Source organism: Ictalurus furcatus, chromosome 26, assembly GCF_023375685.1.
Source record: "Ictalurus furcatus strain D&B chromosome 26, Billie_1.0, whole genome shotgun sequence".
Lineage (NCBI taxonomy): Eukaryota > Metazoa > Chordata > Actinopteri > Siluriformes > Ictaluridae > Ictalurus > Ictalurus furcatus.
Window position 1 is genome coordinate 17,924,408 of NC_071280.1, and position 26,123 is coordinate 17,950,530.

A 26,123-nucleotide genomic window follows, 5' to 3' on the forward strand; every position below is an offset into this window, starting at 1 on the left:
ACCTGACCCCGTGATAAACACCCTTTAATTCCCCCAGTGTCTTACTGATATACCCATGTAGCCTATTTAATGCAGTTCTACACGAGTAAAATGTCAATATTGTATATACACGACATGGCCAAAAGTATATGGACACCCGAACTTCGCATGCGCAAAGCGAGCTCCATGAAGACATGCTGGAAGAACTCGAGAGTCCTCCTGACCTCAACCCCGCTGACGAGTTCGCTCCTGGGATGAACTGCACCCCAGGGCTCCTCACCAACATCAGTGTCTGACTCGACAGGACGTCAGACCATCCGATGAAACATATATATATATATATATATATATAGACTTCAATAACAGACCCCTGTGCTTCCTCTATTTTAACAACCATCCTCTGCTCCAGTGTCAGCACTTTGTAACAGTCACATCACTTTGTGAAGTCTCCCAGCATGTACATTTTTGGGGTGGTAATAGCACTCCAGTTCACAACATCACATCACACCGTATCGCAACACCACTGTAGGTTATCTTATTTTACCCTCAGAGTTGGCGCCAGCGTGCATGCTTTTTAAATGCATCGTGGTTGGTGGTTTAAATTTTAGCAGCGTGACTCGGTTCTCAGGAAAGTTACGCAAGTTCACGTTTAGGTTAGCACACGTCCTTTTTTTTTTTTCCTCAGAATTTCTCTGAATAATTTCTATCATGTCAAAGGGAACGCAGCCATACCACCACCTCGCTCATACTGTACATATATATATAAAGATTATAAATGCCATTGCTATATATTTCTCAAAATAAATAAATGAAAAGTATGAACTGTGTGTAATAGATCACTCTTAGTACACCGCCCGCCATGAGGCGTCTTGCTATAACACGTTGCTCAACTCTGTAGAAACTTCCTGTTGCATACTGCTATTAACGTATATGTGTGTGTATATGTATTTGTACGTTCTTGCTATTAATAGAACCAAAAATCCCCCGATGCTTTCCTGAACATTTCCGAGCAGTGGTGTACATGTAGAAGTAAAACGTCTACGTCATGTTCCGCATTGGTTAGAAGTGACTGAAAAGCATGTCCGCTCATCCGGAACACGTCCGTTTAGGATGTGACTTTCATCCTCGGTTACATGTTTCTTCTCCGTACCAGTCGTGCTGTAAGACCACTCTGAAACGACCAAACGTTTGCATGTGAGCTTATGTATGAACGCACCGGACGTACGTCCGTGGAGTACATCATTCGCGACAGACTTATAACATCGTAAATAAACTACACGAAGCATGTGTCATTTCTCCTTCTCAAGATGTTTTGACTCGATATCCAGTCTGAGACTCACCACATCCCCTTACTGTATATGATGTCACATCGGCTGAGTCATCTTTTATTGATCGGTAACACGATGTATACAACCCCAATTCCAAAAAAGAGTTGGGACGCTGTGTCAAATGTAAATAAAAACAGAATGCAATGATTTGTTCAGAGTCTTGCCCAAGGACACTTCGGTATGTGGAGTCACGTGGGCCGGGACTCGAACCTCCAACCCTACGGTTAGTGGACAACCCGCTCTACCACCCGATCCACAGAGAAAACATAACAAATGTTTAAACTGAGGAAATGTAGCGTTTTAAGGAAGAAAAAAATTCAAAAGTCTGCGTCTCTGATGGTATAGTGGTGCATTAGTGCTTATGGAATGGGCAGCTTGCACATCTGGAAGGGCAACATCAATGCTGAAAGGTATATACAGGTTTTAGAGCAACTTACACTTCAATCCCATCTTTACGTCTGAAAGACTCCGCCTCTCTAAGATACTCTTTTTTTTTTATACCCAATCATCTTATAGACCTGTTCCCAATCAACCTACTTAGTTGTGAAATCTTCCTCCAGCTGTTTCTTTTCAGTAACACTTACTTTTCCAGCCTATTGTTGTCTCCGGTCCCAACTTTTTTGAGACGTCTTGCGGCCATCGAATTTAAAATCGCCTTATCCCCCCCACCCCCACCCCCCTTTAAACGCTAGGCTGCGTTTCCTCACTTTAAACATTTGACATGTTTTCCGTGTTCTGTTGGGAATAACGTACGGGTTTCGTGAGATCTGCAAATCGTCGCATTCCGTTTTTATTGACAGTTCACACAACGTCCCAACTTTTTTGGAATTGCGGTCGTATATGAGACTGCGTAAGTGCCAGGCGCGTACACGTTTACTGTTGTAAAGAAAATGTGCCTCGGATCGTCGGTCCCAGGTACGCTCCGTGCAGAAGGAAATGAGCTGGCAGGGTTTACTGAGTATTTAGGAGGATCTGTCACAGTACATCTGGTGGGGTTTTCTTTTTGGTTGCGCAAGACGTTTGCACAGTACTGTATATCACACACACACACACACACACACACACACACAACTGAGAAAAAATAAATAATTTTTTTTTTAAACCATTGCCTGATCATTTTCCAATCTGTCCAGTATGGAAGACACGGTGTGTTAAGGTCGGAGTGGAAGAACCCGAGCGTCCTGCACAGAGCCATGTCCTCAACCCCACTGTAGCTGAATGAACACTAATCCCCACAACCATGCTCCAAAATCTAGTGGAAAGCCTTCCCATGAAGAGTGGCGCTTATTATAACATCAAAGGGGGAATAAATCTGTAACGGGACGTTCAACAAACATATACCGGTGTGATGGTCAGGGTGCACAAACTTTTGGCCATATTTTGTTTGTGTGTGTGTGTGTGTGCATATATTGGATCATTTCCCTCAATAAATAAATGACCGAGTATAATATTTTTGTCTCGTTTGTTTCATTGGGTTCTCAGTGTCTACTTTTAGGATACACACTTGTGGCGTAGAGCGTTTCACAATCTCTCGTGGTTTGTGGTCGGTGCGTAATGAAGAAATGTGGAAACCAGCGACTATCACACACTCTGAGCTCAGAACTGATTCTTCATTTCAACATCAACCGCTCAGAGTTCGTACAACGAGGTAAGGTGTATTTCATATTTCTATTCGAACGAGGTCACCACACAGGTCAGGTCTGGCACGTGCTCATATCTAACTGAACGCATTTATTTCAATGACACAAGCTGTTTATTGTGTACAGATTATCGAGAAGAAATGAAAACCTCTCGGTTGTTGTGTGTAGACTTGGCCGTGATGGTGTCGTTCCGGTTCGTTCGTCCTGCTTCTCTCCTCTTTCTGCTCGTAATGACGGGTGAGTCTGAGCATCACGTGTTCACGTGAGAAGTTCATCCATCTCTTTAAGTCTGTAGATGTGGAGGGTTATTTTCCGTGAGAAACACCTTGGGTTTTGTTTAACAGGAGGGAGATATCGGCACTCCAGCATACATACATATATATATATATATATATATATATATATATATATATATATATATATATTTCTTTTGAATGCTACTATACTGTAAGTGTACATATGGATCTGAGTCACACTCTTTTTGCGCTTTAACTAAAATAGGAATGTTGACAATTTTGCATGTGCTTCATCCAAAGAAAGATTACACGCTCTCATCTGCGTATTCTCTCTAAACTTTATTCTCTAATGAGGAAACGTTTATGTGAAAGCGTGATTTGAGGCTTTTGAATTGAAATACTTGCTCGACTGAAGCTAAACGCTCGGCTCCACTTCTCTTAAACTCACTCTTACCCTATTATGATTTAAACCTGAACTGGCAACCTGATTAAAAATGTAATTAGTGATTAATTACTGTACACTGTGTCTCTAGACACCTTTACACCCTCGACACCTGTGTCCTAGACACTTTTACACAGTATACACCTGTGTCCCTAGACACCTTTACACCCTAGACACCTGTGTCCCTAGACACCTTTACACCCTAGACACCTGTGTCCCTAGACACCTTTACACCCTAGACACCTGTGTCATAGACACTTTTACACAGTATACACCTGTCCCTAGACACTTTTACACCCTAGACACCTGTGTCCCTAGACACTTTTACACAGTATACACCTGTGTCCTAGACACCTTTACACCCTAGACACCTGTGTCATAGACACTTTTACACAGTATACACCTGTGTCCCTAGACACTTTTACACCCTAGATACCTGTGTCCCTAGACACTTTTACACAGTATACACCTGTGTCCTAGACACTTTTACACCCTAGACACCTGTGTCCCTAGACACCTTTACACCCTAGACACCTGTGTCATAGACACTTTTACACAGTATACACCTGTGTCCCTAGACACTTTTACACCCTAGATACCTGTGTCCCTAGACACTTTTACACAGTATACACCTGTGTCCTAGACACTTTTACACAGTATACACCTGTGTCCCTAGACACTTTTACACCCTAGACACCTGTGTCCCTAGACACTTTTACACAGTATACACCTGTGTCCTAGACACTTTTACACAGTATACACCTGTGTCCCTAGACACCTTTACACCCTAGACACCTGTGTCCCTAGACACCTTTTCACCCTAGACACCTGTGTCCTAGACACTTTTACACAGTATACACCTGTGTCCCTAGACACCTTTACACCCTCGACACCTGTGTCCTAGACACTTTTACACAGTATACATCTGTGTCCATAGACACTTTTACACCCTAGACACCTGTGTCCCTAGACACCTTTACACCCTAGACACCTGTGTCCCTAGACACTTTTACACAGTATACACCTGTGTCCTAGACACTTTTACACAGTATACACCTGTGTCCTAGACACTTTTACACAGTATACACCTGTGTCCCTAGACACCTTTACACCCTAGACACCTGTGTCCCTAGACACCTTTTCACCCTAGACACCTGTGTCCCTAGACACTTTTACACAGTATACACCTGTGTCCCTAGACACCTTTACACCCTCGACACCTGTGTCCTAGACACTTTTACACAGTATACATCTGTGTCCCTAGACACTTTTACACCCTAGACACCTGTGTCCCTAGACACCTTTACACCCTAGACACCTGTGTCCCTAGACACTTTTACACAGTATACACCTGTGTCCTAGACACCTTTACACCCTAGACACCTGTGTCCTAGACACTTTTACACAGTATACATCTGTGTCCCTAGACACTTTTACACCCTAGACACCTGTGTCCCTAGACACTTTTACACAGTATACATCTGTGTCCCTAGACACTTTTACACCCTAGACACCTGTGTCCCTAGACACTTTTACACAGTATACACCTGTGTCCTAGACACCTTTACACCCTAGACACCTGTGTCCTAGACACTTTTACACAGTATACATCTGTGTCCCTAGACACTTTTACACCCTAGACACCTGTGTCCCTAGACACTTTTACACAGTATACACCTGTATCCTAGACACCTTTACACCCTAGACACCTGTGTCCTAGACACTTTTACACAGTATACATCTGTGTCCCTAGACACCTTTACACCCTAGACCCCTTTACTTATTTTAGTTCTAAATGAGCTCAGCCTGAGACCCATGTGATCCTTATTAACACTTTTGGTGTTTTTTTTCCACTTTTTGTTGCAGGAGTTGTTTCTCAGCAGCCGTGTACTCGGGATTACTCTGTCTGCGCTGTAAGGGGATCTACAGTGACCCTGGGCTGGACCTACACCTATCCGTTTGTGTGCAACGTGTACTCTACTACAACGTCTTGCGATCTGTTTACAGACCCTCAGTACAGCAGTAGGGTTCAGTACACTGTACAGTCACTGAATTACTGCAGCGTCACACTGAGTGACGTGACGATTCAGGACCAAGGGACATATCACTGCAAAACAGCTACAACTGATCAATATGTTCACCTTTCTGTCACAGGTGAGCTCCATCAGCTGTCGTTGTCTTGAATTATCCTTAATCCATTCGTCATTATCTCCACCACTTCCAACCGTCCTGTTTCTTCTCTCCCTCCTCTTGATTTTTCTTGAGCTTCTGGCTGCCAGATAGGTTCACTTTTCATTTTAAATATGCGCTCAGGTGGATCATCCTCCCGCTCTGTATTAATGCAGTTTAAAAGCCGTAGCTGTAGAAAAATGTGTGCTGGCAGTGTTGCATTTGTTTGTTTGTTTGCATTTGTTTGCTTTTACTCACCGGAGAATTATCTGGCTGTTCTGGGCGCTTGCAGATTTCAGCCATGTTCTTTCTTTCTGAACATGGAGATACAGATGGAGGTGGGGTAAAGGGGCATTTGGGAGTGTCATCTCAGTGTAAATGACTGAGAGGGGGCACTCCGGACCGTTAATCGAGAGATACAGTGATATAACCTATCAAGATGCTACAATGCACGTCAGCATGTGTAACTAACTGACTGTCTTAGCCACTGCTAGGTCTTAGCTTAGATAACTGACTGTCTTAGCCACTGCTAGGTCTTAGCTTAGATAACTGACTGTCTTAGCCACTGCTAGGTCTTAGCTTAGATAACTGTCTGTCTTAGCCACTGCTAGGTCTTAGCTTAGATAACTGACTCTCTTAGCCACTGCTAGGTCTTAGCTTAGATAACTGACTGTCTTAGCCACTGCTAGGTCTTAGCTTAGATAACTGACTGTCTTAGCCACTGCTATGTCGCTCATAGCGAACTTTTCATCATGAGTCCTATGGAATTAAACTAGTTAATCTCAGGTAACTTCATGTGAAGAACACAGTAACGAACAGTGCTTCTAATCTTTGCTGCATGACGTGACATGTCTCCAGACAAGGAAGTACTGTCTGAATCTTCCAAAAATGTACAACTCCCTGCGGTCATGAATTTCATTTCCCCGTTTTCTTAAAATAATCCGTTCTTTTTCCATTTACAACTGCCATGTTCACAGAATATCGAGCATGTTAGTAGTAAATCCTGAGTGATTTTCTCCATATCACACGATTCTTCTTCAGGCGTTCGTTTGTTTGAATGTTTATCGAATGGTTTTTCCCTCATCCGAGAAAATTAACCATATATATTCTGGTCATTCTTATAGAAGAATAACCGACATGTATAAGAATATCATCTGTGTAGGTGAGGTGGAGCCCCTGAGGAAGTAGTCAAATAGGAAGTGTTCAGAAACAGTCCTCCTACAGAACATGAAAATAGTATATTAAACACTGGATTTACAACAGAAATTTCTATATGTTAAAAAAAAAAAACTATTTTAGGGATATTCATGCATGACATTCACATTTAGTTTGTTATGATATATAAAGAGAGTTGATAGTATTCTGTACGTCTGTTGTTCCTCTCGTTCGCAGAGCTTCAGGTGGAGATGGTTCCTGAGAGTGTGGTTGAAGGAGGTGAAGTCACTCTGATGTGTAAATCCACCTGCCGACTGACCAACACTCCGATGTTCACCTGGTACAAAAATGGATGTTATTTATACTCCTTCTACTCCTTCTACGGGTCTGACCGGCTTCATCTGCCAAGGGTCAGTCAGGCGGATGCAGGAAGCTATAGCTGTGCTGTACAGGGACAAAGTTATCGCTCCCCTGCTGTCACGCTTAATGTCCACTGTAAGTGCGCATTTATTCATCCACCTTTATTAAACCACCAGCATGTACACAACAGGTCCTACATCCCAAAATATTACCAAATAGGTCACTTAAACCAGAGTAGTGAGTTTATCTAAGATTATTCTATGAACATTGGAGTTGGACTAGCGATATACCACCATCTAATTCCAATATACTCTAATCTAATCCCAATATACTCTAATCTAATCCCAATATACTCTCATCTAATCCCAGTATACTCTCATCTAATCCCAATATACTCTCATCTAATCCCAGTATACTCTCATCTAATCCCAGTATACTCTCATCTAATCCCAATATACTCTATTCTAATCCCAATATACTCTCATCTAATCCCAGTATACTCTCATCTAATCCCAGTATACTCTCATCTAATCCCAGTATACTCTCATCTAATCCCAATATACTCTCATCTAATCCCAATATACTCTCATCTAATCCCAGTATACTCTCATCTAATCCCAGTATACTCTCATCTAATCCCAATATACTCTCATCTAATCCCAGTATATTCTCATCTAATCCCAATATACTCTCATCTAATCCCAGTATACTCTCATCTAATCCCAATATACTCTCATCTAATCCCAATATACTCTCATCTAATCCCAATATACTCTCATCTAATCCCAGTATACTCTCATCTGATCCCAATATACTCTCATCTAATCCCAGTATACTCTCATCTAATCCCAGTATACTCTCATCTAATCCCAGTATACTCTCATTTGATCGCAGTGATGGCCCACTAAAAGCACAGTTTGCTTTTAAACCCTAAATATTTAGTGTTTATTAATTTTTTTTTTCAAATCCCCCTAAGAGGGTCTCAGCATCAGTGTTGGGTAAGTTACTCAAAAAAAAAGAAAAAGTAATCCAGTACAGATTGCTAATTACTACTTTAAAACTGTAATCTGATTACATTACTGATTACTGCACGTGAAAAGTCATCAGATTACTCATCACGATTTACTTTCACGTTTATCAAACCTACAAAAATACACTTCAAAGTGAAACTCAGAGAAACTCAGTTGCGTCAAGTATGACATGATCGGAAAAAATCTGATTTATTATAAAACCTGCCTCGGGTGATGTCACTGTGTGTAGAACTACCAGACCCATAAAATATAAACATTTTCTGACTAGGCTAGTTTGGTGTTGCTAGTCATTACATTACATTTATGCACTTAGCAGACGCTTTTATCCAAAGCGACTTACAAATGAGAAAGATACAAGCAAAGCGATATCAAGCAGAGAACAATACAATAAGTGCTACCATACGAGATCCATTAATTGAATTCCAGAAGAAGCAAAGTGCAGAGTAGAGGTGTAAGTGCAATTTTTTTTTTTATTATTTTTTTTTTTTTATGAGTTTGTTAGGTGCTCATTGAAGAGGTGGGTCTTTAGTTGTTTTTTGAAGATGGTGAGAGATTCTGCGGTCCGGATTGATATTGGAAGTGCATTCCACCACTGAGGAACAGTTAGTGTGAAGGTTTTGGAAAGGGACCTAGCGCCACGCTGAGTTGGAACTGCTAAACGTCGGTCGCTAATCGATCGCAGATTGCGAGAGGGAACGTAGGCCTTCAGGAGAGAGTTGAGGTAGGAGGGTGCTGTTCCTGACAAGGTCTTGTAGGTGAGCATCAAGGCCTTGAACTTGATGCGGGCAGCTACAGGAAGCCAGTGGAGGGAGATGAAGAGGGGTGTGACATGGGTTCTCTTGGACTGGTTGAAGACGAGGCGCGCCGCAGCATTCTGAATCATCTGAAGGGGTTTGATGGAGCTGGCTGAGAGGCCTGAAAGCAGTGAGTTGCAGTAGTCCAGTTTAGAGATAACAAGAGCCTGCACTAGAATCTGTGTAGCCTGTTTGGTGATGTAGGGTCGGATTTTCTTGATGTTGTAAAGGATGAACCTACAGGACCTTGCAGTTGCTGAGATATGGTCTGCAAAGGTCAAGCCATTATCAAGAATCACCCCAAGGTTCCTGGCCGTCCTGGTTGGCATGAGTGTGAGTGAGTCGAGCTGTACAGTGAGGTTGTGGTTGATTGAGGGACAGGCTGGGATGACAAGAAGCTCAGATTTTGCCAGGTTAAGTTTAAGATGGTATTCCTTCATCCAGACCGAGATGTCCGAAAGGCAAGCAGAGATGCGTGCAGAGACGGATGGATCGTCAGGCTGGAAGGACAAATGGAGCTGGGTGTCATCAGCATAGCAATGATATGAGAAGCCATGAGACTCAATCACCTCCCCTAGAGATGTGGTGTAGATAGAAAATAGGAGTGGACCCAGAACTGACTACTGTGGAACGCCAGTTGCGAGTTGCTGAGTTTCAGAAATACCTCCCCTCCATGATACCTTGAAGGATCTGTCAGAGAGATAGGATTCCACCCAGCGCAGAACCGTTCCAGTGATGCCCAGGCTGGAGAGAGTTGACAGGAGAATCTGATGGTTCACAGTGTCGAAAGCAGCAGAGAGGTCAAGTAGGATGAGGACAGATGATCTAGAGGTTGCTCTTGCTAGTCGTAAGGCTTCAGTGACGGAAAGCAGAGCAGTCTCCGTGGAGTGGTTGCTCTTGAAGCCAGACTGCTTGGTGTCCAGGAGGTTGTTCTGTGAGAGAAAATTTGAGAGTTGATTAAAAACGGCTCTTTCAAGAGTTTTCCAAAGAAAAGGGAGTAGGGAAACAGGTCTGTAGTTGTCAACTATAGCAGGGTTGAGTGATTGTTTTTTAAGCAGTGGGGTAACCCGGGCTTGCTTAAATGAGGTAGGGTATGTGCCAGTAGAGAGCGATGTGTTAAAGATGTGAGTGAGTGCAGGTAATAGTGTGTGAGAGATGGACTGAAGAAGGTGAGAAGGGATAGGGTCAAGAGGACAGGTTGTGGGATGGTTAGAGAGGAGGAGTTTAGAGACATCAGTCTCTGAGAGGAGAGAGAAGGAAGTCAGTTATGAGTTACCCGGAGGAGGAGTCAGTCTATGCGTGTCTGGGGCTGAGAACAGGTTTCTGATTGATGTAACCTTTTTGGTAAAGAAAGTCGCAAAGTCATCTGCAATGAGAGAAGTAGGGGGAGGGGGAGGAGGGGGACAGAGTAGAGAGGAAAAGGTTTTGAAAAGAATGCGGGTGTTGGGAGAACTAAGAATCTTCTCTTGGTAGAATGTGGCTTTAGCAATGGAGATGCTATTGGAAAAAGAAGAGAGAATTGTCTGGTAATTGGTTAGGTCAATTGGGTTGTTTGATTTGCGCCATTTCCTTTCAGATGCTCTTAGTTTGGTCCGTTTGCTACGCAGAGCTTCTGAGAGCCAAGGACTAGAGGGTGATGTGCGAGCATGTCTGGAGGTTAGGGGGCATATGCTGTCAAGAGAAGATGTTAGAGTGGAACATAGCATGTCGGTTGCGGTGTTTAGGTCAAGTGAGGAAAGGTGGCTTTCGGAGGGAAGTAAGGTAGTGACAACGGAGGAGAAATGTGAGGGGGAAAGGGAGCGAAGATTGCGACGAAAAGAGATAGAGGGAGGAGACACTGATGGTGGTGAGGGGAGAGAAATAGAGAACTGGATAAAGAAGTGGTCAGAGGTGTGGAGAGGAGTAATGAGAAGATTATGTGTGGTGCAATTACGTGTGAGAAGTATTTCTCACACGTATTTCTCTCCGTATACTACAATACTACAATTACGTGTAGTCAAGAGGAGGAACAGCTATGCTATCAGTGTATGGGTTTAGCTGCTACAGCGCTATGCAGAGTACGTTATCTTTCCTTCTGCTCTGCTCAGATCACGTTCACGTAAACTGGAACTCATAGACGTTTACACGCCGTGTTTTCCTGCTCAGCGTCAGAGGATGATACTGGTTCAGTTTCAACACCTTTACTGCTTAAAAAAAATAATAAATCTGCGTACGTCCATTTTCCCCTCACACTGACTGTGAGCTAGCGTTTGGCAGAATTGAGACGCCGTCAGCCAATAAGACACGAGCATTTCCACGTATGTTCCTGTAAACCCTGTCTGATCGGTCTCGCCTCCGTTCACTGAAGATATAAAATTACAACACCGCCGTCTTCTTTTACTGACATTCAGTTACGTAGCGACGAACCGCTCCGAGTGGAGAAGTATTCGGGGGCGAAAGAGAATATCTTCAGGGCAAAACATGATTTATTTTAAAAATGCATTTTACTTAGTATTGTTTTCTTAACCATAAATTTGCAACACAGTAAACGTCATTTTATTGACGTCAGTAACTGTAATCAAATTGTATCCATTTAAAATGCAATGCGTTACATTACTGCGTCATTAAAGAAAAAGTCATTAGACAGTAACGAGTTACATTATACCCAACTCTGCTCAGTGTCCATCAGTCCCTCGGGTGAGATAGTGGAGGGCAGTCCAGTGACTCACGTAGCTTTGCGATGTACAGACCTACACCTGGTATAAAGACAACCTTTTCATAGGAACAGGAAAAAATTACTTCATCATCAGGGTCAGCTCTAAGCACAGCGGAGAATACAAGTGCAAGTCCAGCAACCGATACGGCGAGAAATACTCAGACAGAGCCGTTTTAAATGTCTTGTGTAAGTGGTTTATTGCAACTGACATCCAGCTGAGCGACTGCGTCCTACTTAAATATTCTTACACTTCTGTTCTATTGTCCTTTTTTACAGACGCCCCTAAAAGCGTCTCGGTGTCCATCAGTCCCTCGGGTGAGATAGTGGAGGGCGGTGTAGTGACTCTGACCTGCCGCAGCGATGCTAACCCACCTGTGGAGACCCACACCTGGTATAAAGACACCTTCTTCGTAGGAACAGGAACAACCTACACCATCAACAGGGTCAGCTCTGAGGACAGCGGCGAATACAAGTGCAAGTCCAGCAACCGATACGGAGAGAAATACTCAGACGGATCAACTTTAAATGTTTTGTGTAAGTGTTTAGAAGAGTTTCTAAAACTCACAGAAATTCAGACACACCATATAATAACTTAAAACCTAAATATATTGTACTTTTGTCATGTTTTGCATCCTTCAGATCCTCCAAAAAGTGTCTCAGTGTCCATCAGTCCCTCAGGTGAGATAGTGGAGGGCGGTGTAGTGACTCTGACGTGCAGCAGTGACGCTAACCCACCTGTGGAGACCTACACCTGGTATTTGGGCGAATCCTATAAAGGAACAGAAAAAACCCACACCATTATGAAGATCAGCTCTGAGGACAGCGGAGACTACAAGTGCAAGTCCAGCAACCGATACGGCGAGAAGTACTCCGATAAAGTGACTGTAAATGTCTTGTGTAAGTGGTTTATTGCAACTGACATCCAGCTGAGCGACTGCGTTCTACTTAAATATTCTTACACTTCTGTTCTATTGTCCTTTTTTACAGACGCCCCTAAAAGCGTCTTGGTGTCCATCAGTCCCTCGGGTGAGATAGTGGAGGGCGGTGTAGTGACTCTGACCTGCCGCAGCGATGCTAACCCACCTGTGGAGACCCACACCTGGTATAAAGACACCTTCTTCGTAGGAACAGGAACAACCTACACCATCAACAGGGTCAGCTCTGAGGACAGCGGCGAATACAAGTGCAAGTCCAGCAACCGATACGGAGAGAAATACTCAGACGGATCAACTTTAAATGTTTTGTGTAAGTGTTTAGAAGAGTTTCTAAAACTCACAGAAATTCAGACACACCGTATAATAACTTAAAACCTAAATATATTGTACTTTTGTCATGTTTTGCATCCTTCAGATCCTCCAAAAAGCGTCTCAGTGTCCATCAGTCCCTCGGATGAGATAGTGGAGGGCGGTGTAGTGACTCTGAGCTGCCGCAGTGATGCTAACCCACCTGTGGAGAGCTACACCTGGCATAAAGGCAACCTTTTCATAGGAACAAGAAAAAATTACTTCATCATCAGGGTCAGCTCTAAGCACAGCGGAGAATACAAGTGCAAGTCCAGCAACCGATACGGCGAGAAATACTCAGACGGAGCGGTTTTAAATGTTTTGTGTAAGGGGTTTATTGCAACTGACATCCAGCTGAGCGACTGCTTCCTACTTAAATATTCTTACACTTCTGTTCTATTGTCCTTTTTTACAGACGCCCCTAAAAGTGTCTCAGTGTCCATCAGTCCCTCGGGTGAGATAGTGGAGGGCGGTGTAGTGACTCTGACCTGCCGCAGCAATGCTAACCCACCTGTGGAGACCTACACCTGGTATTTGGGCGAATCCTATAAAGGAACAGAAAAAACCCACACCATTATGAAGATCAGCTCTAAGGACAGCGGAGACTACAAGTGCAAGTCCAGCAACCGATACGGCGAGAAGTACTCCGATAAAGTGACTGTAAATGTCTTGTGTAAGTGGTTTATTGCAACTGACATCCAGCTGAGCGACTGTGTCCTACTTAAATATTCTTACACTTCTGTTCTATTGTCCTTTTACAGACGCCCCTAAAAGCGTCTCGGTGTCCATCAGTCCCTCGGGTGAGATAGTGGAGGGCGGTGTAGTGACTCTGACCTGCCGCAGCGATGCTAACCCACCTGTGGAGACCCACACCTGGTATAAAGACACCTTCTTCGTAGGAACAGGAACAACCTACACCATCAACAGGGTCAGCTCTGAGGACAGCGGCGAATACAAGTGCAAGTCCAGCAACCGATACGGAGAGAAATACTCAGACGGATCAACTTTAAATGTTTTGTGTAAGCGTTTAGAAGAGTTTCTAAAACTCACAGAAATTCAGACACACCGTATAATAACTTAAAACCTAAATATATTGTACTTTTGTCATGTTTTGCATCCTTCAGATCCTCCAAAAAGCGTCTCAGTGTCCATCAGTCCCTCGGATGAGATAGTGGAGGGCGGTGTAGTGACTCTGACGTGCAGCAGCAATGCTAACCCACCTGTGGAGACCTACACCTGGTATTTGGGCGAATCCTATAAAGGAACAGAAAAAACCCACACCATTATGAAGATCAGCTCTGAGGACAGCGGAGACTACAAGTGCAAGTCCAGCAACCGATATGGCGAGAAGTACTCCGATAAAGTGACTGTAAATGTCTTGTGTAAGTGGTTTATTGCAACTGACATCCAGCTGAGCGACTGCGTCCTACTTAAATATTCTTACACTTCTGTTCTATTGTCCTTTTTTACAGACGCCCCTAAAAGCGTCTTGGTGTCCATCAGTCCCTCGGGTGAGGTAGTGGAGGGCGGTGTAGTGACTCTGACCTGCCGCAGCGATGCTAACCCACCTGTGGAGACCCACACCTGGTATAAAGACACCTTCTTCGTAGGAACAGGAACAACCTACACCATCAACAGGGTCAGCTCTGAGGACAGCGGCGAATACAAGTGCAAGTCCAGCAACCGATACGGAGAGAAATACTCAGACGGATCAACTTTAAATGTTTTGTGTAAGTGTTTAGAAGAGTTTCTAAAACTCACAGAAATTCAGACACACCGTATAATAACTTAAAACCTAAATATATTGTACTTTTGTCATGTTTTGCATCCTTCAGATCCTCCAAAAAGCGTCTCAGTGTCCATCAGTCCCTCGGATGAGATAGTGGAGGGCGGTGTAGTGACTCTGACGTGCAGCAGCAATGCTAACCCACCTGTGGAGACCTACACCTGGTATTTGGGCGAATCCTATAAAGGAACAGAAAAAACCCACACCATTATGAAGATCAGCTCTGAGGACAGCGGAGACTATAAGTGCAAGTCCAGCAACCGATACGGCGAGAAGTACTCCGATAAAGTGACTGTAAATGTCTTGTGTAAGTGTTCGATTGCTCGACCGACTGGCATCCTCTCTCGCTGTTCTATAGCATGCGGGTGAGAAAGATAAGTATAAAAACTTACCGCGTGATTTTATAAGACGACACCCTACGAGCGCTCGTCAAAGTTTATGCCGGGGGTCATAACACAGGCAGACGGCATTAAACGAGGATAATTCATAACCATAAATCAAAAAAAAAAAAAAAAAACAGGCGAGAGTCAAAAACAGGAAGTGCAAGAAATGAGGAAGTTGGAAACACTTCACTAGGGAAACACGACTCGGACTTAAAGACTTAAAGACAGCCGAGTATACTGTATACGCTCCGTAGACCGAGCAATCAACAAGCGAATACAGAACAGGTGCGCACAATAGGGTAACCCGCCAATCACAGGACAGGGGTGGAGATAAGGACAAAAAAATAAATAAATAAACCAAAACGACATGAAAGTAGTGCTCACTGCAGCATTAATCATGACACATACGGAATTCATGACATATTCTTATACCTCTGTTATATTGTCCTTTATTTATTTATTTTTTTACAGATGCCCCTAAGAATGTCTCAGTGTCCATCAGACCCTCTGGTGAGATAGTGGAGGGCAGTGTAGTGACTCTGAGCTGCAGCAGTGATGCTAACCCACCTGTCGAGACCTACACCTGGTATAAGGTGAATGAAAGCTCACCTGTAGGATCTGGACAGAGTTACAGCTTCACGTTGAGCTCCAGGAGCAGTGGATGGTTTTACTGCGTGGCTCATAATAAATTCGGGAGTCAGAGCGCCGCTGCAGTGCCGGTCACTTCAAACGGTAAGACGCGTGATCGCATTTCTGAATGTGAATTTGATATCTTTAAGGTTTGGTGACGGATTGTTTTTCCTCTCTCAGGGTGTCCATCTTTGCACCTGTTCACGGTTTTGTGTGTCGCTGTTGGCGTCGGTTGCTGCGCCATCGGGGCTGTCGTAGCCGGACTTTTCTGCATGAGGTAAATCACCGCCGTCTTCCTACATGCGTGTTCGGTGTCTGGATATGTTTCTGCTTTTACTCGAGTTATTTAACAGGAACATCTTCAGGTGTACTGCGGAATTCTCAAGTCGGATTGGTCAACAAAACTGTTATAGAGGTTTATAACAGTTGTCTAACGTTTGTGTAAGAAGTCTTACTGGAGTCAGTGCTTTGTAACCGTTAGAGATGGAACTGTAACACGGAAAAGTTCTCAGGACAGTGGACAAGTTTTTATACAAAGCGAAAAAGTGGCAGGCGATTAAAAAGACACTCGCAGTTAGAAAAAGACAACTCTAAGAACAAGGTGACTTAGAGAGTGATTCATTTCCAGACAGAGAGACAGACAGAGAGACAGAGAGAGAGACAGAGAGAGAGAGACAGAGAGAGAGAGACAGAGAGTGAGACAGACAGAGAGACAGAGAGAGACAGACAGAGAGAGAGACAGACAGAGAGACAGAGAGAGAGAGACAGAGAGAGAGACAGAGAAAGACACTGAGCGTGTGTATATAATGTAGTGGAACATGGGAACCAGGTGAGAGCGATCAGTAATCAGGACTACAGAGAGAGACAGAGAGAGACAGAGAGAGAGACAAAGAGAGAGAGACAGAGAGAGAGAGACAGAGAGAGACAGAGAGAGAGACAGAGAGAGAGAGAGACAGAGACAGAGACAGAGAGAGACAGAGAGAGAGACAGAGAGAGAGAGACAGAGAGAGAGAGAGAGACAGAGAGAGAGAGAGAGAGAGACAGAGAGAGAGACAGAGAGAGAGAGACAGAGACAGAGAGAGAGAGAGAGACAGAGAGAGAGAGAGAGAGAGAGAGACAGAGAGAGAGAGAGACAGAGACAGAGAGAGAGAGAGAGAGAGAGAGACAGAGAGAGAGAGAGAGAGACAGAGAGAGAGACAGAGAGAGAGAGAGACAGAGACAGAGAGAGAGAGAGAGAGACAGAGAGAGAGACAGAGAGACAGAGAGAGACAGAGAGAGAGACAGAGAAAGAGAGACAGACAGAGACACTGAGCGTGTGTATATAGTGTAGTGGAACATGGGAACCAGGTGAGAGCGATCAGTAATCAGGACTGCAGGACCGTGATCCTGTGAGCTGGGTGTTGGAGTCCGTGTGGAGCGGCCATGATTATAGGCCACAGGGTGTTCTGGGAATCGGAGTTCGACGTTCGTTGATGTGATTCCAAGCTGCTGAGGGAATGACTGCTTATAGCTGTATGTGAAAAGAAGGAACTTACGAGTCTTGCAGATGTTCCACAGCTGTCCTGTGCGTAACTGTAACTCGATGAGCAAAACATCTTTTGTTCATAATAAGTTTTAAAAAAACTGCAATCCTTGTCAAAAAAAAAAAAATGATCCTGTGATATAAGGGCAATAAAACACTTCAGGATGTGCTGTTACAGGAAAATAACAACTCCCCCTCATCTCACCACTTTATTATTATTATTATTATTATTATTATTATTATTAAATAAATACCAAACAGAGTGTTTTTTTGTTCTTGACCTATTTGACTTGTTTTCCTGAGAGCAGGAGACAGAGGAAGCAGAACGTCACGGTTAAACATGACTACGTGGTGAGTGTTACAGAACACACACGTGTATCGTCTATACATACGGATCATTAAACACGTGGCTTCGTTCTGTGTCTTTTTCTCACGTTAAAAAAAAAAACCCTCATCAGTTCATCACAGTGTGCTGCTGAATGTTCTCTCCACAGAATGACGGCGTTCACGTGGTACACGGCCCATATATCACTCTCGACCCCACGACCAGGTCCTCCAATGACCTGTACAGCACACTCACAGTAAGTGATGTTTCACGGACACGCACATCTGGACCGAAATTATTTTGAAATAAACTACAAACAAGGTTTAAATTTTATCGGGGGGGGGGGGGGGGGTCTGGGGGGATTAAACAGGCCTACAACACAGTGTCGAATCTAACAGTGTTATGGTGGAAGCATTTCACGTTCTTGTTGAACATCGTCCCCTGTGTGTGTGTGTGTGTGTGTGTGTGTGTGTGTGTGTGTGTGTGTGTTGTTTGTGGTTTTTTTCCAGACAATAAGGCATAATTGAGATCGTCAGTCGTACCCATGGGTAAAACAAGACGCCACCTCGGTTCCGGTGGTGAAGAGTTTGAAGAGTTCAGAAATGAAATCTTTACATTTATAATAAAAAAAATGGAGTTAATGCTTAAGTGTTTTATTTATTTCATTTTTTTTTTGTATAACACATACCATATAATATTGTGTTTTTCTTTTTGTGCATTGTAAGTTGTTTTTTTTTTTAAACTGGAGTGAGTAAATGTCAAATGAGAGAAGTGTTTGGTGAAGTGTGAATCCTGTACCTCAAATAAAGGACCTTGTCAGTGCTGACATCTCGGGTGTGTTTGACAATAATAATAATAATAATAATAATAATAATAATAATAATAATTCCTTACATTTCTATAACGCTTTTATAGACACTCAAGGCACTTTACATGGTATGGGGGGGGTGGATCTCCTCGACCACCACTAGTGTGTAGTATCCACCTGGATGATGCGACGGCAGCCATATTGCACCAGAATTCCCACCACACACCAGATATTAGTGGAGAGGAGAGTGATGTAGTCGATTCAGAGATGGAGATTATTACGGGGCCATTATAGAGAAGGGCCAGTGGGGGAATTTCACCAGGACACTGGGGTTATACCCCTACTCTTTACCATAAGTGTCCTGGGATTTTTAATGACCACAGAGAGTCAGGATACTTGAGCTTTAGGCCCCACACAGATCACAAGGTGAGCGCCCTCTGCTGGCCTCACTAATAACAGCAGCAACCACAGTTTTCCCCAGGAGGTCTCCCGTCCAGGTACTGTCCAGCCTCAACCCTGCTTATCTTCAGTGGGAAACCAGGCAAGAACTGCAGGGTGACATGGCTAAACCAGGGGTGGGCAGTCTTATCGGGAAAGGGCCGGTGTGGCTGCCGGTTTTCATTCCAAACAAGCAGGAGACACACCTGATTCCACCTGATTAATCAGTTGATCTTGGCTTTCAGTAGATTCAGGTGTGGCTTCTGCTCGGTTGGAATGAAAACCCGCATCCACACCGGAACTTTCCGGATAAGACTGCCCACCCCTGGGCTAAACTGTATGCTGTCTCATGTCATAGTGGGTTGGAGAACTTTCATGAAAGGAACTCATGAGTTCAGGCCACAGGTTTTCAGTAGGGTTCAGACTGATCCGAAACACAACCGTGTCCCACAGATCTCTGGCCAAGTCTTAACCTCCTGACACAGGCAATCTCTTGGAGATATATTCTTGGAGATATCCAATTTATTTTAGGTAAATATCCATGTACATCTCCATCTATCTTCCCAGGCTGGATTTAAATGCTTTAAAATATCCTTACCTCGACTACTGCGGGTTTCTTTTATGTTGACAACCGTCAGAATTCAACGAAACACATTCTAGTGTGTTCAGATTGAAATACCCGTGGTGTGTTTAATGCTCCGGATGCGAATGTGTTGGTTGGTGCTACGTTTTCCTTATTTCTGTGAGAAGTTAGTGAGAAGTCTGTGAGAAGTTAGCACAGTTTTGCTGTTAGCTCCTAAGGAGCAAAAGCACAAGAGCTTTCTTTTTTTCTCACTCACCATTTCCCAGCGACGTTCAACGGCATATTAGGGTCAGTTCGTCTCAAGTGGTCCAATAATTGTAAAGTTGCTTTTGAGTGATTAACTTTATTGTTATTGAAAAAGCACAATTTGTAATTGAATTTGATTTCATTTTACTTGCTTTAACCACGACGCCCGATGAGCCACGATGAACCACGATGATCTATAGAGGACTTATTTGTCCTTGATGATCTATAGAGGACTTATTTGTCCTTGATGATCTATAGAGGACTTTCTTGCCCCCATAAGAAAGGCATTTATGGCACTTGGCAGACGTCCTTATGCAGAGTGACTTTTATCTCATTTATACAACTGAGCCGTTGAGGGTTAAAGGCCTTGCTCTGGGGCCGAGTAGAGGCAGCTTCACAGTGCCGGGACTTGACCTCACAACCTTCATTGTGAAGGTAGAATTCCAACGTCTTGACCACTCAGATACCACCAACCCACTTCATTATTAGGCTAACATCCAGTTAGCATTAGCTCAGGTAGCATCATAACAGCTCTGCTCACCACAGAACATGTTAGACTCTGGCTAACTGAAGCACGGACACAAGTTTGGACGATAATGACTCAAATCTGACGGAATGAATTCGAGATACTGGCGCTGGAGTGACAGAAAGCTAAAATCGAATCTGTTCTGTGGTGTGTGTGTGTGTGTGTGTGTAGTTGTTTGCTGTCACTGAGTCACTGTTTTGGTCAGAGCGCTGAGGTCAGAGAGCTGGACAGACTAAAGGACTAAAACACTGTTGTATCACTCTCTTTAGGGCTAAATCTCACTGCACCGATACTCCCCAAAAAAGGCATGATTCCCTATACATTAAAACTTTAATGCACTGTCAAAAATATATTTTTTAAAACGTGTATGTAAATCACATGCCTTATGTGCCCATGATGTGCTGATGCACAGTGACATACACAGCTTGATGTCACAACATCCTGTGCGCTGGGTTGCTAGAGAAGTGTGGAAATGTGGAAATCCTGGACTGTTACACGCGGATGAAAACCTCACGACCGGGTCTTCATCTCTCACTAACCAGCAAGAGATTATAAACCGCGGAACAACGAGGTGAGATCACACCCTTTCATCGCACCACGTACACTTTATACAATAACTTTCAGATTCGTGTTTCACACGGGGCCGAACGAGGTCACCGCACAGGTCAGGTCTGGCACGTGCTCATATCATATCGTATCATTCTTTATCTAACAAGCTGTTTATTGTGTGCAGATTATCGAGAAGAAATGAAAACCTCTCGGTTGTTGTGTGTAGACTTGGCCGTGATGGTGTCGTTCCGGTCCGTTCGTCCTGCTTCTCTTCTCTTTCTGCTCGTAATGACGGGTGAGTCTGAGCATCACGTGTTCACGTGAGAAGTTCATCCCTCTGTTGAAGTCTGTAGAGGTGGAGGGTTATTTTCCGTGAGAAACACCTTGTGGATTCCAGCGCATTCGCTCAGGGAGATATCAGCACTCGAGTACCTTTGGTTGTTTATTTATTTATTTATTTATTTAAAAGCATTATTCAAGGCTTTTGAATTTGACTCGCTCGATTAAAGCCAACGCTTGTCTGAGCGCTTCCTCATATTAACCCGCAAACATGGAAAGAGAACCTTATTAAAAATGTCTTCGGTGGTTCATTTACAAACAGATCTTATCAGACACACACAGTTCAGTTCAATTTGATTTGTGTAGCGCGTTTAACAGCGGACGCTGTCTCAGAGCAGCTTTACAGAAACACATAAACACAGGATGGAGATTTTAAGTGTGTGAATTTATCCCTATTGAGTGAGCCGGTGGAGCCGGTGGTGAGGGAAAAACTCCCTGAGATGATACGAGGAAGAAACCTTGAGAGGAACCGGACTCAGAAGGGAACCCGTCCTCATCTGGGTAACGACGGATAGTGTGAAAGTAAAAGAAAGTTCATTATGGTTTTATGTGAAGTCTGTGTGTTGAACTAGTCCACTGTTCGCTAAAGGAGACCCGAGTGTAAAACTGCATGTGGTCATTGCAGTCCCAAGGCCATCGCAGCAACCGTCATCCCAGCAACCACAGCGAGAACATCCATGTGGACGTTCCATAAGACTTCAAGCGGTACTGTCCTCAGCGATCTCCAGGCTGTAGCCTCCAGTTGATGAGAGCTCCATCCAGATGTAGGGCATCAGGATGGATCAGGCAGATCCGGAGAGCAGGAAGGGTCAGGATCACTGGCATCTCCATAAAATCATGTGTGGCTTGACAGAAGGAGAGAGGGAGAGATTGTTATGTAAACACACACACACACACACACACACACACACACACTCATAAACCATTTCATACATGTGTATGTAAGTCCTGACTATGGCACAATGTCCTGCTGCTAATATTGCGCAATGTCATGTTGTAACGATGACGTCACCTATTGCGCAATTTACTTCTGCCCAAAGGACTTTCCATCTTTACCAACATATTTACACGCTATTGTCATTAAACCGTGTTCATTTTTTACATTTTTTTATATATATGTACAGAGCCTTTCTCCTTCCTTTCATATATCACAACCGTTTCAGTTTGATAACTGTGGGGGGGGCGCAGGGGTGGTTCGGTGGTTAAAGGATCTGGGTGACTGATCAGAAGGGCAGGAGTTCAAGCCCCAGCACTGCCAAGCTACCACAAGGCCCTTAACCCTCAACTGCTCAGATGTATAAATGAGATCAATGTCAGTCACTCTGGATAAATGCTGTAAATGTAAAATGTAATAATCATGATGTTGGTTGTGTGTGTGTGTGTGTGTGTTTGTGTAAAGGAACTGACTGACCGGTACCGATTTGTTTGTATTAGTGAGTCGTTCAAAACTGTATTGTTTGCGAATGGCATTTTTATATCAGAGAGCCTGAAATCCCCAAATTCTACATCTAGTAAAGTATGGAAGATGATTTATTTGTTTGTTTGTTTTTATGTGCTGTGTGTTAAGTTGATCAGTCCCTCCAGGATTTCAGGGATCAAACCGCCAACCATATGATTACTGGACAACCCGCTCTACCACCTGAGCCACAACCACCCGATTCAAGCAGTTTTCCATTATTATTATTATTATTATTATTACTAACACATTTTGTTTTGTTGGTATTTTGTGTTTCAGTTGTTGAATCTCAGGAAAATGTGGACGTGCGTTACACATTGCACTCCGTCTGTGCTCTAAGGGGATCCACAGTGACTATGGGCTGCTCTCACAGATATCATTTCTTTGCCATCTCTAAGAGCGTTTTCTGGAGCAAGGAAGAGTCGGTGGTAGCTGTGTTGAACGAGTCTTCTGATCTGGCTTTAGACCCCGAGTACAGAGACAGGGTTCGGTACGGCAGAGACACTCCGCGAGACTGCTCCCTTACACTGAGCAATGTGACAGAACACGACCAAGGGAAGTATTACGCAACGATTATAATGACATCTGAGCGAAGAGTACAAGGTAGAGGTGGAGTCAGCCTTTCTGTCATGGGTAAGCTCCACGTTAGACTTCATCCACACAAAACTCCTGTCAGTCATTTTATATACACTCCCTCCACCCCACCCCCCCTCACAAATCCCCCCCTCACAAATCCCCCCTCACACCCCCGCTCACACCCCCTCTTCCCCCTCCCTCACACCCCCTCACACCCCCTCTTTCCCCCCTTCCACCCCCCACACCCCCTCTTCCTCCTCCCACCCCCTCTTCCCCCTCTTCCACCCCTCACACCCCCTCTTCCCCCTCTTCCCCCCTCTTCCACCCCTCACACCCCCTCTTCCACCCCTCACCCCCCTCTTCCCACTCTTTTCCCCCCTCACACCCCTCATGCCCCCTCTTCCCCCTCACACCCCCTCTTCCTCCTCTTCCCTCCTCTTCCCCCCTCACACTCCCCTAGCTCTTTGAAAGGAACGGCTAAAATATTCAAATACCACCACCCTGTGTGTGAAATACTGTGGCATATTATTATTATTATTATTAGTAGTAGTAGTAGTAGTAGTAGTAGTAGTAGTATGGATGTACTAAACACGCTTACACATGATACATGATGAAAAGATGGCTAATATGCGTTAACAGTATTTACCTTTATAGCGTCTGAGTTATCGGGCGGTGGGGGGGGGGGTGCTTCCTTATGGTGACTAGGCGAGTTTTTTTTTTTTTTTTGGAAGCTGGCTAACATTATGCTAACGATTACATTGTGTAATTCACACCAGTAGTCACGTTTGTTAGCGAATTAGACACATTACTAAATATATTCTACTGTACGTTGCATGAACCTTTTTGTCTTGTCTGGTCTGGATTTCATCAATCAACTACGCTAGCTGGTAGATGGTAGTTTACGCCAACAAGACATGAGTACCTGTGTATCTAACATCACACTGTCACATTGCTAACCTTTTTCTCCGCAAATAATTCATATTTATTCAGCATATTTTCACATTTATGGCCATTTTTGTGCATCACTTTTTTTTTGTTGTTGCACATTTCATTACATTTGTGAATATTGTTATATTATTTGACTCTATAGAAACAAGGGGAAGGATATTTACTGTGACTGATCGATTCCAGTCACTGTTTTTGGGTATGGGGGGGTTGTTCTTTCTTTTTTTTTCTTTTTTTAAATAAATGAAAAAATTTAGCATATAATGCCCCCCAGAAGCAACATCACATCACTTCAGCATGTTTTAAATGGAAAGAAAACTTGGGAAAAGAAGCAGACTTCAGCCTTGTGTTTTTCCCGTCGTTCCTCTCGTTCACAGAGCTTCAGGTGGAGATGGTTCCTGAGAGTGTGGTTGAAGGAGGTGAAGTCACTCTGATGTGTAAATCCACCTGCAGACTGACCAACGCTCCGGTTTTCATCTGGTACAAAAATGGACGTTATTTATACTCCTTCTACGGGTCTGACCCGCTTCATCTGCCATGGGTCAGTCAGGCGGATGCAGGAAGCTATAGCTGTGCTGTACAGGGACAAAGTTATCGCTCCCCTGCTGTCACGCTTAATGTCCACTGTAAGTGCGCATTTATTCATCCACCTTCAGGGAAAAAAATTCAAGGATTCCCACCACTAATCTCTTTATTCATGATTCGAATTGAATTTGGTTATGAATATAATTCTAATTTTCTCAAGTCTGATAAAGAATTCCTAAACAATCAAACTCATTCTAGTCGCAGGTGAGTAAGACGCTGTTGTTATTATTGCTAGCTGATTAGCTCAATGCGCAGTCTGGAAATAACCTTGCAGGCACTGCTTAATTCACATCAAATACTATAATATATTAATAACATATTAGGTAATGATATAGTCACGGAACAGGAAGTCACCTGTTCCGTCCTGACAGGAAAACACCATCGTGCAGCATTGTTCTGATTGTCTTCCTAGCTGTAGATCCTCCAAAAAGCGTCTCGGTGTCCGTCAGACCCTCGGGTGAGATAGTGGAGGGCGGTCCAGTGACTCTGACCTGCAGCAGTGACGCTAACCCAGCTGTGGAGGACTACGCCTGGTATAAAGGAACGACTTTATTAAGAACAGGAAACAATTATTTTATCGGCAGGATCAGCTCTGAGGACAGCGGAGAATACAAGTGCAAGGCCAGAAATCAATATGGAGAGAAATACTCTGATGGAGCAGTCTTAAATGTTTTGTGTAAGTGTTACGTAGTATGAGTCAATAAATCTTGCAGACATTCATACACGTTTTGCTTTACAAATGAAATATCTTGTGTTTTGTCATCCTTCAGATCCTCCAAAGACAGTCTCAGTGTCCGTCAGACCCTCAGGTGAGATAATGAAGGGTGGTCCAGTGACTCTGACCTGCAACAGTGATGCTAACCCAGCTGTGGAGGACTACGCCTGGTATAAAGGAACGACTTTTATAGGAACAGGAAAACAATACTTCATTAGACGGACCAGCTCTGAGGACAGCGGCGAATACAAGTGCGAGGCCAGAAATCGATACGGAGAGAAGAACTCCGATGGAGCGACTCTAATTATTTTGGGTAAGTGGTTGAATTCAGAGCAAATTGCTGACCATAACAAACTCAACAAAGTGCTCGAAAATCTGAGGTCCTGGTTTAAGATTAGCATCTTCTCTTGGATCTTTCCGATTCAATTCAGCTCAGCTTTATTTGTATGGCGCTTTTAACAATGGACGTTGTCTCGAGGAAGCTTCACAGAAACATATAAACACAGGATACAGCATAAACCTGATGGGGTCTTCTGCTGTTGTAGCTCATCCACCTCAAGGTTCGATGTCTGGTGCATTCTGGGATGCTTTTGTGTTCA

General features: G+C 43.8%; 2 protein-coding genes across 2 annotated transcripts in view; both read left to right on the top strand.

Annotated features, from left to right (window-relative positions):
* LOC128602028 (B-cell receptor CD22-like) lies at positions 1–13,977 on the top strand. Its single transcript, XM_053615539.1, has 7 exons — positions 1–3,184; positions 5,492–5,779; positions 7,187–7,444; positions 12,106–12,363; positions 12,469–12,726; positions 12,817–13,074; positions 13,180–13,977. The coding sequence occupies exons 1-7, from the start codon at positions 3,088–3,090 to the stop codon at positions 13,881–13,883; spliced, it is 2,121 nt and encodes a 706-aa protein (XP_053471514.1). The 5' UTR covers positions 1–3,087; the 3' UTR covers positions 13,884–13,977.
* The window catches only part of LOC128601829 (uncharacterized), a 17,283-nt gene continuing 5,117 nt past the window's right edge, over positions 13,958–26,123 (top strand). Inside the window, exons 1-15 of the mRNA XM_053615226.1 lie at positions 13,958–13,988; positions 14,237–14,494; positions 14,585–14,842; positions 14,948–15,205; positions 15,753–16,013; positions 16,092–16,188; positions 17,742–17,784; positions 17,928–18,014; positions 18,268–18,275; positions 20,531–20,559; positions 20,931–21,203; positions 22,983–23,336; positions 24,602–24,850; positions 25,222–25,485; positions 25,580–25,837. Of these exons, the coding sequence (XP_053471201.1) occupies positions 13,958–13,988; positions 14,237–14,494; positions 14,585–14,842; positions 14,948–15,205; positions 15,753–16,013; positions 16,092–16,188; positions 17,742–17,784; positions 17,928–18,014; positions 18,268–18,275; positions 20,531–20,559; positions 20,931–21,203; positions 22,983–23,336; positions 24,602–24,850; positions 25,222–25,485; positions 25,580–25,837 (2,728 nt within the window). The remainder of the gene's footprint in view (positions 13,989–14,236; positions 14,495–14,584; positions 14,843–14,947; positions 15,206–15,752; positions 16,014–16,091; positions 16,189–17,741; positions 17,785–17,927; positions 18,015–18,267; positions 18,276–20,530; positions 20,560–20,930; positions 21,204–22,982; positions 23,337–24,601; positions 24,851–25,221; positions 25,486–25,579; positions 25,838–26,123) is intronic.

Excerpts from the sequence above, each read along its gene's own strand:
- LOC128602028 (XM_053615539.1), top strand. The coding sequence starts at position 3,088 with ATGAAAACCTCTCGGTTGTTGTGTGTAGACTTGGCCGTGATGGTGTCG. Across the intron at positions 5,780-7,186 it reads TGTTCACCTTTCTGTCACAG|AGCTTCAGGTGGAGATGGTT; the intron begins GTGAGCTCCATC and ends TCTCGTTCGCAG. Across the intron at positions 12,727-12,816 it reads AGTGACTGTAAATGTCTTGT|ACGCCCCTAAAAGCGTCTTG; the intron begins GTAAGTGGTTTA and ends CCTTTTTTACAG.